The sequence below is a fragment of the Nansenia antarctica genome, assembly GCF_963989245.1.
Source record: "Nansenia antarctica genome assembly, chromosome: 6".
Lineage (NCBI taxonomy): Eukaryota > Metazoa > Chordata > Actinopteri > Argentiniformes > Microstomatidae > Nansenia > Nansenia antarctica.
This window is the reverse complement of record NC_137676.1, coordinates 41,607,022-41,622,021: the sequence shown is the minus strand read 5'-3', so window position 1 is coordinate 41,622,021 and position 15,000 is coordinate 41,607,022. Positions and strand designations below refer to the sequence as shown.

The 15,000-nt window shown below is 47.7% G+C and overlaps 1 protein-coding gene across 5 annotated transcripts in view; it reads right to left on the bottom strand.

Moving 5' to 3' along the window:
- plekhg5b (pleckstrin homology domain containing, family G (with RhoGef domain) member 5b) overlaps positions 1-15,000 on the bottom strand; it is a gene marked incomplete at its 3' end in the record, with an annotated part of 30,219 nt that overhangs the window by 9,988 nt on the left and 5,231 nt on the right. For all 5 annotated transcript variants that reach the window (XM_080535366.1, XM_080535370.1, XM_080535367.1 and 2 more), the window contains exons 2-9: positions 11,739-11,880; positions 11,212-11,311; positions 10,823-10,883; positions 10,438-10,529; positions 10,031-10,167; positions 9,035-9,201; positions 7,557-7,613; positions 186-377 (exon numbers count right to left, since the gene is read on the bottom strand). In XM_080535366.1, the coding sequence (XP_080391492.1) occupies positions 186-377; positions 7,557-7,613; positions 9,035-9,201; positions 10,031-10,167; positions 10,438-10,529; positions 10,823-10,883; positions 11,212-11,311; positions 11,739-11,781 (849 nt within the window). In that variant the 5' untranslated portion in view covers positions 11,782-11,880. The remainder of the gene's footprint in view (positions 1-185; positions 378-7,556; positions 7,614-9,034; positions 9,202-10,030; positions 10,168-10,437; positions 10,530-10,822; positions 10,884-11,211; positions 11,312-11,738; positions 11,881-15,000) is intronic.

The following is a 15,000-nucleotide window of genomic DNA, read 5'->3' as shown; positions in this document are numbered from 1 at the left end:
TTCAACCCCTCCGTCCCTCTTCTAGCTTCTGGTACTCATGGGGGCATCTCACCGTACTACTATTACTAAGTGTATTGAGATGTTTTGAATGAACCTCAAAATAAAGTTTGTGATTTGAATCTTTACCCTAGCTTCTGGCTACGTGAAAATAGAACTCGGTAACCTAGGTTGCTGCGTTGTCTCACCTTGCCGTAGGCCCCTGCCCCCGCGCCGGAGCTGAAGAAGCCACTGAAGCGGCTGGCGGCGCGGTTCTTCCAGCTGTCCGGACCGTGTCCTACGCTGGGCAGAGAGCCGCTCAGCTGGGCCAGTGAGTCCGCGGACGGGATGTTGGCGTCCCCAAGGAACTCTGTCATGTTCTTCCTGCGACGCGCCTGACCCTAAAAGACCACGGGAGAGAGGGAGAGAGAGGAGAGAGAGAGAGTTTATATGATGCCAATAGGAAGAGAGAGTCAGAGAGAGAAAGAGAAACATAGAAAATTAGAAGTGATAAGAAACGAAAGTCTGATTGATGACATCACCTGGCTGAGGGGGGATAACTAAAACGTCAGAAAAGGGAGAGATATAGAGGAGAGGAAATATATACGTATTCAAGACTAAACAGGATAAACAGGATATCACAGGGGGATTTTCTGAGTGGAGAATGACATCAGCAGAACTGCTCAAACCATCCCAACGGTCCCTCAGACACAAACAGGAGAGGGAAGGAATGCCACTTCCTCACAGCGTCTGAACGCCCATTACATCACAGGGGAAAGGGGGGGAAGACGGCGTTCCGTAATGTCGCGAATGGCTGGAACTTCTCCATTGTTCCATCACCATTGTTACCCCGTCAGCAGGCCTTGTCGTGCGTCCTCCTCACACATGTAACCTCTCACTTTACGAGCGCCGGCAAACCAAACAAACATGTTGTTTTTTTGCCCATAAGAATGTCACTAATCTGCTGGTGAGGAGTCACTAAGTCGAAAGACATGCACCCCCCCCCCCACACCCCCCACACACACACACACAGAGGAACATACATTCCAGGGTATTGACCTCTATCCTATCTAATGCTTTCAATCATGCCTGTTTCCCCTTTCCCTGGTCCAGACAACCACAGTGTATCATAGGGTGACGGTTGGAGAGGGTGATAGCTCTGAGACAAAAACATTGAGTCATGTCCCCTGAAGAATGTAGACAGAGAGGCAGGTAAACAGTAAGCAGTTGCCCCTTACTCCCATTTCCCCATGGAAAAAAAGCAAAAAAAGAGCAAAATAAATCTCCTTGCAGAGGACAACATGATGGTACACAATAATGGCCCAGGAGAACTTCACTTCTAGTACATTAGGAGCAAACAACAATAGGAAATAGGGAAAACCATGCTATTCCAATTGTGTTACCTTTTGACGTCCTTTCGAGGCTTTCATAAAGCAACAAACTTGAGAAAAGAAATCTATACAGTCTTCTTCTCCATCAGAATAGGGTTGACTATTATATTGTGGATGTGTTGCTCCTCAGTATTTGTTTTAAAGGGAAATAAAGCAGAGAGGGGGGAAAAGGAACGAATGACTATAGCAAATTTCCCTTCCACTATATTTAGAGCCGCTTGAGCAGCGAAACCAGTGAACCTCTGCTCTGATCCGACCATGAGGGGATTTCTGGAGGGGATCTCAGCCAATAGGACAAGGACACAGGTGTCAGGAAGTGTCCTAGCTCTGGGGACAGGGGGGGGACTCTGGACCCTCGCTCAGTGACAACAGCTCATTGGATAGAATAGTGGGACTAAATTCCTGTTAGCTCAGCACAGGAATGCTCTGGCAACAGATATGGGGCATGGTCATGACATGAGCAACCTGGGTTTGGACTGAGTTACTGGAGTCACTTGGTTTTTTGGGTCAAATAAAACCGGATCAAACCGACAGGGAGAATACAGTGTATCAGAAACATCTCCAATCGTCTGCTAAATGGCAAAAATGTAAATGTAAACGTAAAATGTCATAAGTCGCTTTGGATAAAGGCGTCTGCTAAATGCCAAAAATCTAATCTAATCGAAATATAATTGTCTCTTAGATGAAATCACGCGAATAAGGTACAACGAGTACAAAACAGAGTCCTGGCATGTGGCCCGCCCTCAAAGACAAGTGAGCCTCTCCAAACAAAACAACAAGCCCTGAAAATGCCCTGCACCGCTTAAGTGAATACGACGACTCATTTATTTGACAGTGTACACAGATGCATGGCTCCCAGATGCAAGTGTCACGCATACACAGTGATGATAAAGTCTCCCGACAGTTTCTCCTCATATTAGCAGTACAGTAGGCTACTCACCATTGAAACCCGCGGCATGCCAAAGTTAACAAACACCATCCTAATCCTTCAGTAGGACTCATGGATAGCAGCCCATAACCGGAGCCAGCTGCTGTCTTCTCTCACCCCCCGTCCCCCCGGTCTCTCCTACACGCATACAGTCTACACATACACGACTTCACTAAACACAGGCAAGCCTCGGGATTCCGACAGCTGCAACGATGAGTTATTATTGCCCGTCAAAATAAGTGATCCTGGAGTTCTGAGGCGAGCCGTCCTGCTCTAGATGAATAATTCCTGGTTATGATAGAGTCGCTGGCCCTGACTACACCCTGAGCACCGCGGGGCTCATCTTTGAACTCTGTGTGTCTGTGTCGCCGACGGTATCCCTGTCCCGCTGTCCTGATGCTGAGAGGTGAAGCCCGCCGACTGAGCCTGCCTGCATTTCACACAGACACTGGCCTGATGTCATGGCAACCAGGAGGATCCTGCCCCATTGTATTGGGGAGGAAAGAGGGGGCGGGGCTCCATAAAAAGTGGCGGGTGGGGGGCGATCTGCATATTAAGGGCGGGGCCAGAGCAACAGCTTGCGGGGCTCTCTGGCTCCAACACACATCCTGGTGCTTCAGAGATGCCAACTGTTCCTTTAGTGGCTGGCCTTTTGTTTAGCCGCCTCTGACGTCCAGTTTCCTTGTTCTTACACTCCCCCCCCCACCACCACCTCATGATACACAACAATCCCCCTCTCCCCTTGCCCCATCCTCCTGTTCCTTTTCTTCCATACCACTGCATTTCTCTGTAAACAGACCAGACCAACTGCCTTCCTCTATATCACTAAACACTCTCTCTCACAGTAAATGAAAGTTATACGACTGGATAGTACATACAATGCTCAAACTGCAGCAGATGTAATGCATGGGAACATGGGAAACTACGAAGCAGATTGTCACTTACTCACATAGATTTCTTTAGAACGGCAGGAATACATGTAGGAAAACTGTGGGCAAAGAGCTAACAACAGCATGTCTTAAGGAATTGGCATTAAACCAGACACTTGATTGGCATCAGCATTACTGTGGTTTAGACTCCACTCATACAATATGTTTCCCAGAATAATCTTTTGTAAGTCTACAAGACCTTCCCCAATGCCTTCTTGGTTGACCATAACAAGGAAGCGAAGGGCCATTATTGACCAAAGGCAAACGCTCTTTGTTGTGCTGGGTCTTGTTTTAGTGCTTCTTCCTCCTAGATAAGACCAAGCACACACCTCTCTCTCTCTCTCTCTCTCTCTCTCTCTCTCTCTCTCTCTCTCTCTCTCTCTCTCTCTCTCTCTCTCTCTCTCTCTCTCTCTCTCTCTCTCTCTCTCTCTCTCTCTCTCTCTCTCTCTCTCTCTCTCTCTAGACGTGGCAGTGGCACATGTGAACACTTCACAATCAAACATGTGACTAATACTTTTTAATCAGTGAGTTTTTTTAAATCCATGAGGAACAGCGCTTCTTTTAGCTCGTCTAAAGATACGCTCGTCTGCATTTCTCACCGCTTCCAGAACAAGTTGACTTTTAATTGCAGAAATTCACTCCTCAATAACCACCTCTCTCCACCCCATTAGGCGGTGGAATCCTAACTCGAGATCCGAGCGCCTAAGTCGAATCAGCGCATCATTTCCCATCTACATGAATACAAGATTTATGGAAATGTCAGAGTTGTGTGCTCAGATTTTCGAGTTAGGATTCCACCCTATGTTTACACGTGTCTCCTGGCTGGCCTGCCCTCCTGTGTAGCCCTGTCTGTCAATCCCCCCTCAGGGCCAGACAAGACCCTGAACTCTGACTCCTCGGAGGCTGACAGCCCTGGGAACCAAGCCTGGTGCAGCCAGTGGAGCTAGTCAGTGGCCAGGTTAATGATATCAGCTCTCGTGCTCCTGCCTGCTTATCTTATCACAACCGTTTGTAGTCTTAACCTTGGTTTGTTAGTCAAAAAAAAAGAAAAATCTTTAAGTGAGGAAAAGCTCCAGAGAGGATAGGATTGTATTAAAAATGAGTGTTGTGCAGCAGCAACATCCCCCTCTCTTCCCCTTCTCGCCCCTCTGCTTTGTCGATGTTATTCACCAGATAAGAGCTTCCCTTGATCAGGCTCGCTGATTAACGATGGGAAAACAGTGTGATATTAACCTTCCTGAACACACTGTGACACACACACAACCACACAACCACACAACCAAACACACACACACACACACACACACACACACACACACACATATTACGCTTCGCTGGCTGGGAATGCAGTGTAACCCCCATTGGTCAACATAGCATAGTTTTCAGGGCCAGTTGAACGCACTGGCCTCGCTCCAAAATCAGACCCCTAATGTAATGCTAGTGCACTGTGGAACAAACAAAGAAGCTTTCAGGCGGAGGGAGTCAGCCGTCAATCAGTCAACAATTCCACCCAGGTAAGCCCAGATAACACTGCACCTAACAGCACCCTAAACATGTCACAGGAGCCCCTCCAGCAGCACACTGTTTCCATTTCACACAGACACACATACAGACACACACACACACACACACACACACACACACACACATAATGTAATATAATCTAATGCACAAGAATGAACACGTCAGTGTTGAGTTTTTTAGTACTATACAATGGGATTTCCTCATCAGTTTCAGTCTCACACACAGCCAGAGATCCAGAGAGACGTGGACCCCAGGGAGCTCCGTCTGTCTCACCTTGCAGTCTGTTGGCGAAGGTGTCGGGTCAGAGGGCCCCTCTGGAAGGCTCTCAAGGTCCACATGGAGCAGGTCCCAGCTACGCCAGGATGTCAGGCGCCCAAAACGCACCATTCTCCCTCAACGGCCCTTTGAATTCTCACTCCAACGGAATACTACTACTACGAGTCCAGGTCCAAATTCTGTCCAAAAAAATCGGAGGGTAGGACGCTACATCCAAATGGTTTGAGGCAATCCGAAAAACATGTCAGATAGATCTAAATTCTAACGCTGGTTACCAAAATCCAAAGGGGTCCAAAGCACAGTGGAAGAGACTTCCTCTGCTAGCAGAACAGTATAGCTGAGTTTGTCAGAAGAGTCGGTCAACAGTCACATGGGGATCATAAAATCACTGTGTCAATGCACTGTGTCCTCCCTTCCCACCAGCCTCCACACACATACACACACACACAAACACCTCACACAGTGTGCTGCTGACTTAAGTCTCTCTTTCTCTGTCTCACACACATACACACACAGCTCCACCTACTGCCAGTCACACACACACCTACTATTTCCCCATGCGTTTCAAGAGGCTGGACGGCCCTCCCACACCTGAGAAGCAGACACACCAGACTCGGCCCAGGTAGACTTCACTAATTTACCCATAAACAAACAAACATCCCCATTTACGCTTAACAGACAAAGCACCTGATACTTGTTTGTGTTAGAGGAGGAACTACTCTAAGATACATACTATTGTTCACTACTATTTACTTTTGGCTAATTGACAACAATGGGTTTGACTTTTCAGGCTCACACTATTTTGAAAAAGGCAGGGTTTTCCACTTTCCAGTAATCCATTGTAGTGTGAGAGTGCTCAGACAGCACCCCTCTCATATAAGGTACCACAAAGACATGTGACTTCTCCCCATTCACCTATTGTTATAGAAAGCCTTATTGTCTAAACTGACGACTGTCACTCTGTGTGTTCACACAGAGGTTTGACGGCCAGAACTCGCTAATTAATTTAACCTGGCTGATAGGAGCAACAATCACTACTGTAGTCTGCCAGGAAATAGATTTGTCAGTTTCAGTTTGGGAATACCACCTTTCCATGGCCTAGAGAGGAGTGCTTGGTGGGAGACATGACTGTTTAAGTGTGTGTGTGTGTGTGTGTGTGTGTGTGTGTGTGTGTGTGTTGTGTGTGTGTGTGTGTGTGTGTGTGTTTTAGTGTGTGTGTGTGGCCCTCAGTCCACTGCAGCCCCACACAACCACCATTACAGTCACCACCACAGATCCCTCTAGGGATACTCCCATAATACTGGGTGAAACATGAGCCCCAGTGGACCTGCTGCAGCTAGGAGGCACTTGATAGAGTTCCTTCTAGCTATGTCACCATGGAGAGTTACACTCAGGATCTGGTTAACACAGTGGAGAGGGCAGTGGGCTGCACACCTGAGCCTCTGTCAGTCAGTATGACCTGAGGACTTGCCTTATGCACATGGACATGTCAGAGTGTGTAGAGGAGATCTAAGGAATGGGAACACATTCCCATCTGTGATCAACTGCACTGGTCTGGTGTCACTTTACAGCGGACATCGCATTCATCCCATATATACCTTTATACCATTCATATTGTGTGGATGCAATGACATAATTCCGTGAGATACAGCAGACAGCAAATAATAATACTGTGATGCTATGACAAAACATCACCTTTTCAATGAATACTAAAGCAAATTTTCTAGCCGAAGGTCAGACTGGTCAGTTAGACTGGGTCAGTTAGACTGGGCTCAGTTTTACCGCCCAGTGAGTGATGGTAATGACTGGTAATGACCCAGAGTAGCAATATTTGGTTTTCTATAGCAACCAATGGAGCATATTACATAAAGACCTAATTCAAAGAGTTCAAAGATCAGAAGGACATAAGGACAGCGCAGCGGTCTGTTTGGTATTTCTACTACTTACTGTAAAACACGTGACTGCATCCTGCCGAAAGGTTTCTATTCTCAGGAAAAGGGAGTACAGTACCATAATCCTATATTTAAACTAAAGGAAGTTGCATTTTCATCGGCCAGTACAGGACTATTCAACTCTACTCTATATCTCTATATCAAACTGTATTGCAGTAGCAGTAATTCAACCGTTGGTCTAACTCATGACACAATAAACAGGAAATACCTCATTCAAACTCAGTGGAAGCTTTTACAAGAAAACTGACATTCGGCTGCCCTTAAATTTGAAGCTTGGCACAATCCACTATGATGCTAAGCTGTATCTTCTGTCGCTAGGGCAGATATCTAAATTACTTTGAGCAAAGTCCTCGGTTAGGTATGGAGCGGGCATTCCAGCTTTGAAGGTAAGCACCATAGATACCTAATAAGGGCTGCAGACAGCTAATCAGAAAAGTGTCCTATTGTCTCTGTTGCAGAACATGTGCTATGGTGGCATACCGTGTGTTGCCCAAAGCCCTAATCTCAGAGTTTCAGTGAGCCAAAAGATCTGCATGTACTGTATGTAGGGGTCCTGAGAGGTTCAGTGTGTGGATATTACCTTTGGTTCACTCTTTATCTCCCCCTTGAGGACAGGGTGAGGACTGCTGCTCTGGGTCTAGTCAGGATAGAAAATACAAATGTACTGTATCAGTCTAAACTGATGCAAGTAGACAACCCATATCAAAAAAATAACATTGGTAATATATCAGGCAATTCATTATTCAAAATATTCACAAATATTTAAAGTATTTCAGGTAACATTTCCTGGTATATTTCGTCTTGAATCTACTCATGAAACAGCAACAAAGGAATTCAACAAAGACAGGAGTGGAGAGGATGACACAGGACTCCCGCCTCCTCCTCAGCCACCCACATGTTTATCTCCCTGTCTGGCGGTTACTGACAACCCGCAGACGGCGGTACAGTGCTGTGAGAACAACCTCAGCTCACGCTCTCTCAGTCTGTCTGTCTCTCTGTCTCTCTCTCTCTCTCTCTGTCTCTCTCTCTCAGTACAGCTACGGTGACATCATACCCACTGTACACGCAACCCAGTCTAACCCCTGTATGAGTGGGCCCAGACTTGCCTGCAGGGCGTATCACACACCTGCTGACTTGTTTTCGCTGCGTAAGAGGAGAGGGCTAGTCCACACAGGCCACTTACCAACTCTTGAATGCAGTGTGAGACACAGACATACAGAGGGAAAGAGCATAACACTAGCTAACTGCTGCTGTTGCACTGAGAACACAATCGCTGATATCGTTCCGAGGTAAAAAAAAAAAAAAAAAGGCCGCCACCTCAGTTACTTCAAGCCAAGTTTGCCATGCGTGGCACACATCCAAGAGTTCATTTCAAACTTGAACCCAACCTTCAGAAAATGCTAGGTTTAGGTCTCACTCTGTGAGAGAATGACTTCAGGGCACAATAATGTATAGACGTTATCTAACGCAGGCTGAACCTGATGACTCTGGCCCAATATTAAAGCCCAGACTAGTTACCAGGGTCAAGTTATCCCTCAGGTCCAGCAGACGGCCTCTTTCACCACCTCTCCTCCATGCCAACGTAACCACTCCCTGCAGAGAGTGGCAGGGCCTGTTCCTGAGTGAGGTCATCAGTCTACCAGGGCAACAGAGAGCTGTTACCCTATCACAGGGCAACGCTGGCACAGAGGGTAAGGAGGAAACCCTTAGGGTGCCAGTGGGAGGGGTGAGGAGGAAAAGGGTTCCAGTGTTCCCGATGGGATGACAGATAAAGGTAATGGAGCATGAGGCAATGACTGGATTACGAGGCAGACACACAACAGAGGCCACAGGCATCACAGGATCAGGAGTGAGATTATGGAAAAAGGGAGGGGAGAGTTTCGTGAGGCTTTAAAGATGAATGTTAGGAGAGTGTGTGTGTGTGTGTGTGTGTGTGTGTGTGTGTGTGTTGGTGTTAGAAAGTTTAAGTGTTTGTGCATGTGTCTGTATGAGTGTATTCACCTGTGCCATGTATGGTTTGTGTTTGTGCATATATCCCAGTTGAGTTGTTTTACTCACCAGCAGGTCGACGCTCTCGTGGCGTCCCAGGGAGCCGTGCTCCACCTTCTCGATGGCCGGGGTGAGGATGTAGGGGCTCTGCCCCCCCGAGGGCTTCATGTTGGGCAGACTGAGCGACCGCAGGTCCTTCACCCCCTGCTCCACCTTCAGCTCGTCTCCCGGCCGCGCTGAGGAACCAAACAAGCAGGGTTAGCTCCCCGTTGACCGTATCTCTCTTCAACTCTACCACAACAGGTCCTGCGAAGCTAGCATAGCGAACAACTGAGGGCCCATTGCAACGGGGGACCAGTCCCACTTTATACATCATTTTTTGGGGGAGAAAAAGAGTCTTAAATCCCCCTCTAAGAATGAATTTCATTGATAAGGGCCGAGGTTAGAACAGAACCAAATAGGATGGAAGAGAATAGGTGACGGTATGCTAACAGCTGTGGATTGATTAGAGGGAGGTGACCTCTGTACGCATGCCTGTTGTGCCGTGTGGCTCCAGACGGAGAGGAAGACGTATGAGTAGCGTGGGTTTGAAACGTACAGCACAGCACATCGCTATTTGTCATGGCACGGGAGATCTATTATGACAAGGTTGGTATGGCTCTTTGATCTACCGGCTGCTACAGATATAGTTCCTTGCTGGGCTCCAAGAGGGGGGACGCCCTGTACAGTTTCCTCTGAACCACGGGAGAGACAGGAAACAGAGCCCCTGCCATCTGTCCCACCCAGGCATTGTTTACACTTGGGTACCAGGAGATGGAAACCACAAAAATAAAAAAATAAAAAAATGAAAATTATATTTTCCTTCATAAAGAGATGTCTTTTTATTCGACTAATTTCCATGCACTCCTAGGATCAAAGTGTAAACACATACACCACCATTTGCACAGAAGAAAACCCCGAAATACCCACAGATATCAATGAGCAGAGGTGGATTCACTGCAGCGTACGTGGGGAAACAAAGATGAAGTATTGACACTGCTTCTCCCCTGAGCGGTTATCTCTTACCTTTTACTTTGAGATAGTGGCCCCCGAAGCGGTAGGCCTCAAAGTTGAGGGACAGGGGAGTGTTGGACTGGTCCAGGAACAGGTCGACCCGGGACAGCTCGATGCCCTTCCTCTCAAACACAGGACCCAGCACCTCCCTGGAACACACACACAAGACGGTCAACACGGACACAATACCCTACATTACCATAGTACACATAGCCTGCAAACACAGCATATAGCCTGCTAACAGACTATTGTTGCAATATTTTAGATAACTACGACACTCCATTCACACTAATGTCGTTTATCCTTTTACCAATGCTTGGACATACTCAGAGTAAACCTTGAAGGCTGACATAAATCAGAATTATCGCTATTCCTCTGTCACACTGCTATTCCTCTGTCACACTGCTATTCCCCCTCACCTCAGGGTCTTCTTTTTCATAGCAGGGACAATCTCCGTGTCGATGTCCACGTTCAGATCGAACTTGAGGCTGAAGCACTCCTTGCTGGGGTCCTGCAGGGGGCGGTAGACAGACACAGTGGAAGTGAGTTCAGACATGACTGAGGCGCCGCAGTGCTGGAGAGACACAGGACTCCTTCTCAGCAGAAGTCACAGTGAGAATTATGTCTGTTTCCTGTTGTCTATCTATCTATCTATCTATCTATCTATCTATGATGATCGTATAATCCACCATTCCACACAATATTGTATGGTAGTCGCTAAGGCGCGCTCAATAGGAACTGAGGTGGCAAAGTGGTTCCTTCAGTGGTATCTGTGTGTGGCACCCTGACTGTATCAAACCTCACATCAGTGTGTCTCCGGCGTGGTTTCTTCTTCACTAACTTCATCCCTCCAGCCTTACGCTCCCTGGAAAACCAACAGTAAACATACACACATCAAGTCAGCACCATCACCTCAACAGCAGACTATGAATCTGAAAATCGATGGAATTTAACAGGATGTCGTCATCCCCACAACCGGTACATTAATCCTAACTCGCTGGTACAGTATTGTAACCAGTTTGACTAAACATCGCTGACTACAGTGTGGGTGGGCATTCCCCGGTCGCCTACAGTTCTTTTCTCCTTCAAATAATAAGTGTCGACGGTCATGACGCTAGGCAGTGTTACGTAAGCGTGGGTTTTTGCGATGATGTAATAGAGCATTGACACGAGGAGTGGGTGACTGAACTGACCCGCGGTCGTTGCCTCCCTCGTCCTCTTCCTCCAGGTCAGAGGGGGGGCTGGTGGGCGGGGGACAGGAGCGCGTGGACACGTTCCGGGCCAGGATGGAGCCTACGGGGGTGGGCACACACATGCAACACACATGCAACACTCTGTTAAAGATCATATCTGTTCGATCCAGCGTTCTGGAAACCTGACTGAATGTTACAGGACAATTCCAAATCTGTTGAACTCTGCAAGTCACTGTGATGCAGAGAGAATGATTCACAATGATTCACAATGAGTAGGTCAATGACCAGCACGTCATTTCACATCAGGCCATCTTTACTTGACAGAGAGTAAGCTTATCTAAAGGCCATGAACTAATTTCATGATGCAATCAAAGGAGGGGGAAATACGTCAACAGACAATTCTTTAGCATGTCGTCTCAAAAAATGTGTTGACTTGTTTTCCCTACTTCAAGACGGGAGATAAACCTTTCTCATGTAGCTGTCACATTCAGAACCAGTGGTCGTGGTGTCTTTGTGTGGAGCGTTACCTTGGGGTTGCAGGTCAAAGCGGGGGTGCCGGTCAAAGTGCATGTTGTTCGTGTCATCCAGGTGACAGCGTGAGTCACATGACTCACACAGGTGAAGGGGGTTCTTGTTGTTCAGGTCCTGACAGTCCGGGTGGTGGCACACCTGGAGAGAGGGTGGGGGGGGTCAGACAGGTGGACGTACCAACCATCCATGGCAGTTGCCGGGCAGTGACAACATAAAGCTTTGCCCACTACACACACACACACACGCACACGCACACGCACACGCACACGCACACGCACACGCACACGCACACGCACACGCACACGCACACACACACACACACACACACACACACACACACACACACACACACACACTATCTAAGGCAGACAGCCACGTGTCCTAGGCCATTGTTTCTATAATCAAAGGGGCAATAAAGTAGACATTGGGGACTCTCTCCTTTCTCCTGTATATTTTGGCCCATATCTGGGGGGAAACAAAAAACTGACCTCAGACACTTACGACACGCTACTCTACAAAGTCACGCAGACAGGCAGCAGAAGGATTTTGGATTATGGCTCTCTTTGTGCCTGGAGCGAGACACAGACAGACTCCCCCTCCCCCCTCACCCTACCAGAGGGTAGGAGCTTCAGGGGGATCTCTGCCTGTCCTCCCACCAGGACCCCTGACCCCCCCCCCCCCTCAACCTCAGCCCAACAGGAAACGAGGATGTATGGGGAGATACAATGGAGGTCCTGCTAATGTGCTTCCTGTCATTGTCTCTGTGTTCTTGGGAGTGTGTGAGTGTGTAGGTGTGTGTGAGTGTGTAGGTGTGTGTGTGTGTGTGTGTGAGTGTGTAGGTGTGTGTGTGCGTGTATGTGTGTGTGTGTGTGTGTGTGTGTGTTGGGGGAGGGGAGGTTGGGGGGGGGTCATACCAGGGAGCCTGGGCCTTCATGTAAACAAACACATACAGACACACAACAAGCAGAACAACAGCGAGTTTCCGCAACAGTACACTCACTACGCAAACTGAACGACTCCTTCACGGCCCTGCTGGAGGCTCTCACCACATTGCCAAAAGCCAATTAAAAACCACCTGCACAGGTATCGAATGCATGGCTATCATAGAAACATAGCACTTCCTCTCCAGCTGTCCACCAAATCATAGTGAATGTGACACCCTCCGCCGTTAAGCTGCACTTCCACATATCTGGAAGCAGCCAATTAACTTTTTGTTTTGAGTACAACAGACATGTCTAGGCCCTGTCCTGCTCTACCCTCCAGCTCAGAGGGGGTGAGCAGCACTGTCCCTCTGCCAGCCAGGCGGTTAGGCTCCACAGCCATGGCAGCAGGTCAGGTCATCCAGGACTTCAGACACACATCCACTCCACTGCACTCCTCCACCACCTCGCTGGTCAGCTAATAAGGGTCCTCTCTCCTCTCTCTCCCTCTCCCCCCCCATAAAACCCCCACCACGAGCTGCCTAATTAATCCAGTATTCTGAACGTCTAGCCAGGGGTTAAGCAGCAATTTTGAGCAACTTGGTTACAGAGAGATGGGGGAGGGGTAAGGTTAAGACTGGAGCTTGGGGAGGAATCCTGGCATAGACATGAAGCATAAAAAAAAAACGACCGGCTTTCAGAAGTCCAAAGCCCCCCTAATCTTGAGCCTTAATTGGTGCCTGCACTCTGTCAAAGCCATCTGACGGTATTGTGGAGATTAAACAGCCCTGCCTCTCTCTGTCAGCCAGCCAGCCATGCTCTTGTCTTCTATCCTCTCCACTCTTCTCTCTCCTTTCTACCCTGACTGACTCCTCCCTCCATCCCCCCCCCCCCGCCCCACCGACAAGGACCGCTGCTACACCCAGAGCCCCACCAGCTAGCTAGCCACAGCTTCAGAACAGCTCCGCAGGTTTTAAATAGAAAAGAGAGAGAGAGAGAGAGAGAGAGAGAGAGAGAGAGAGAGAGAGAGAATGACCTTGTTTACTGTTATAGGCATGACAAGCTTCTACTCCAATAAGCACAATTAAGTTAAGTGTGCTTTCATGTTTTTAGATGGAGCATGCCTAGGCTGTTGGATGGGAGCTTCGACTGCTGCAACCTTAAAAGAAAGGTCTTGTTCCGTATAAACATTGCTATAACTTATGATGTATGTGATGTATTCATATTCATATTAACCAAGTTTGGATGGAATGTTTTCCTTCTGATGTCTCCCTCTCTCTGTAATCACTGTGCGAACACAAGCATGTTCCAGAAATCAAATGAGTAGTACTGCTTTCAATTGGTCTCCAAGAAAATAACAATTACCCTCGTTCCCCCCCCAAAAAAGTAATATTCACACGTGCTGCAAACACAAACAAACAAAAGCCTAGAGATTTCTTCTCAGCCTCCTCTCCAGAAACACCAACCAAGGAGCCAAGAGACAGATGTGAAATCGCCCTAATGAAACTGAGACAGACTCTCAGACCAGTGAAATAAGAGCAAATCACATCACATGCCATATTTAGACAATAGCTCAGAAGAAAGGTAACCAACCAACAAGGGGCGTCCACATTCCTGACGCAACGAAAGCCGCTGAAAATATCTACACACACACACACACACACACACACACACACACACACAGACACACACACACACTGTCTGCCCCCGGAGAGAAAACAAACGAGTGAGTCGGGATCAGAACCTCTCCTCTCCTGGATCAGAAGGTACGAAATCAGACCCCCCAAAAGACTGAAAAGAGAGTCTAGTGTCTGAAGACAAAACAAAAGGAAAAACTTGGGATAGTTGGGGATACGAGTGAGCGCAGGCATTTTTATAATAGTGAACATTCCTGAAGATGATGGAGATGATGGTGATGGATACTTGGGTAGTCTGCTGTTGTCTCACAGACAGTAGCTGCTAGTCAATGTCCTGAATCACACACTCTCAAGCACGCACGCACGCGCACGTGCACACACACACACACACACACACACACACACACACACACACACACACACACACACACACACACACACACAGACACAGACACACACCTGAAAGTATTCGGAAAATAAAACAAATATTCAAGTAGCTGGGGATACGATTGAGTACAGACATTTTTGTAATACTGAACATTCCTGATGATGGGTGATTGATACCTAGTTATGATGGTATTTCCCACAACAGCCAAGCTTTTTTATACAACCTGTATGATGGTAAAGTAAAGTGGCTCGTATGGGGAAAATGTTTCAACCAAGAGAATGTGACGTCTATTGGCTTGGCTTTTAGACAGCAC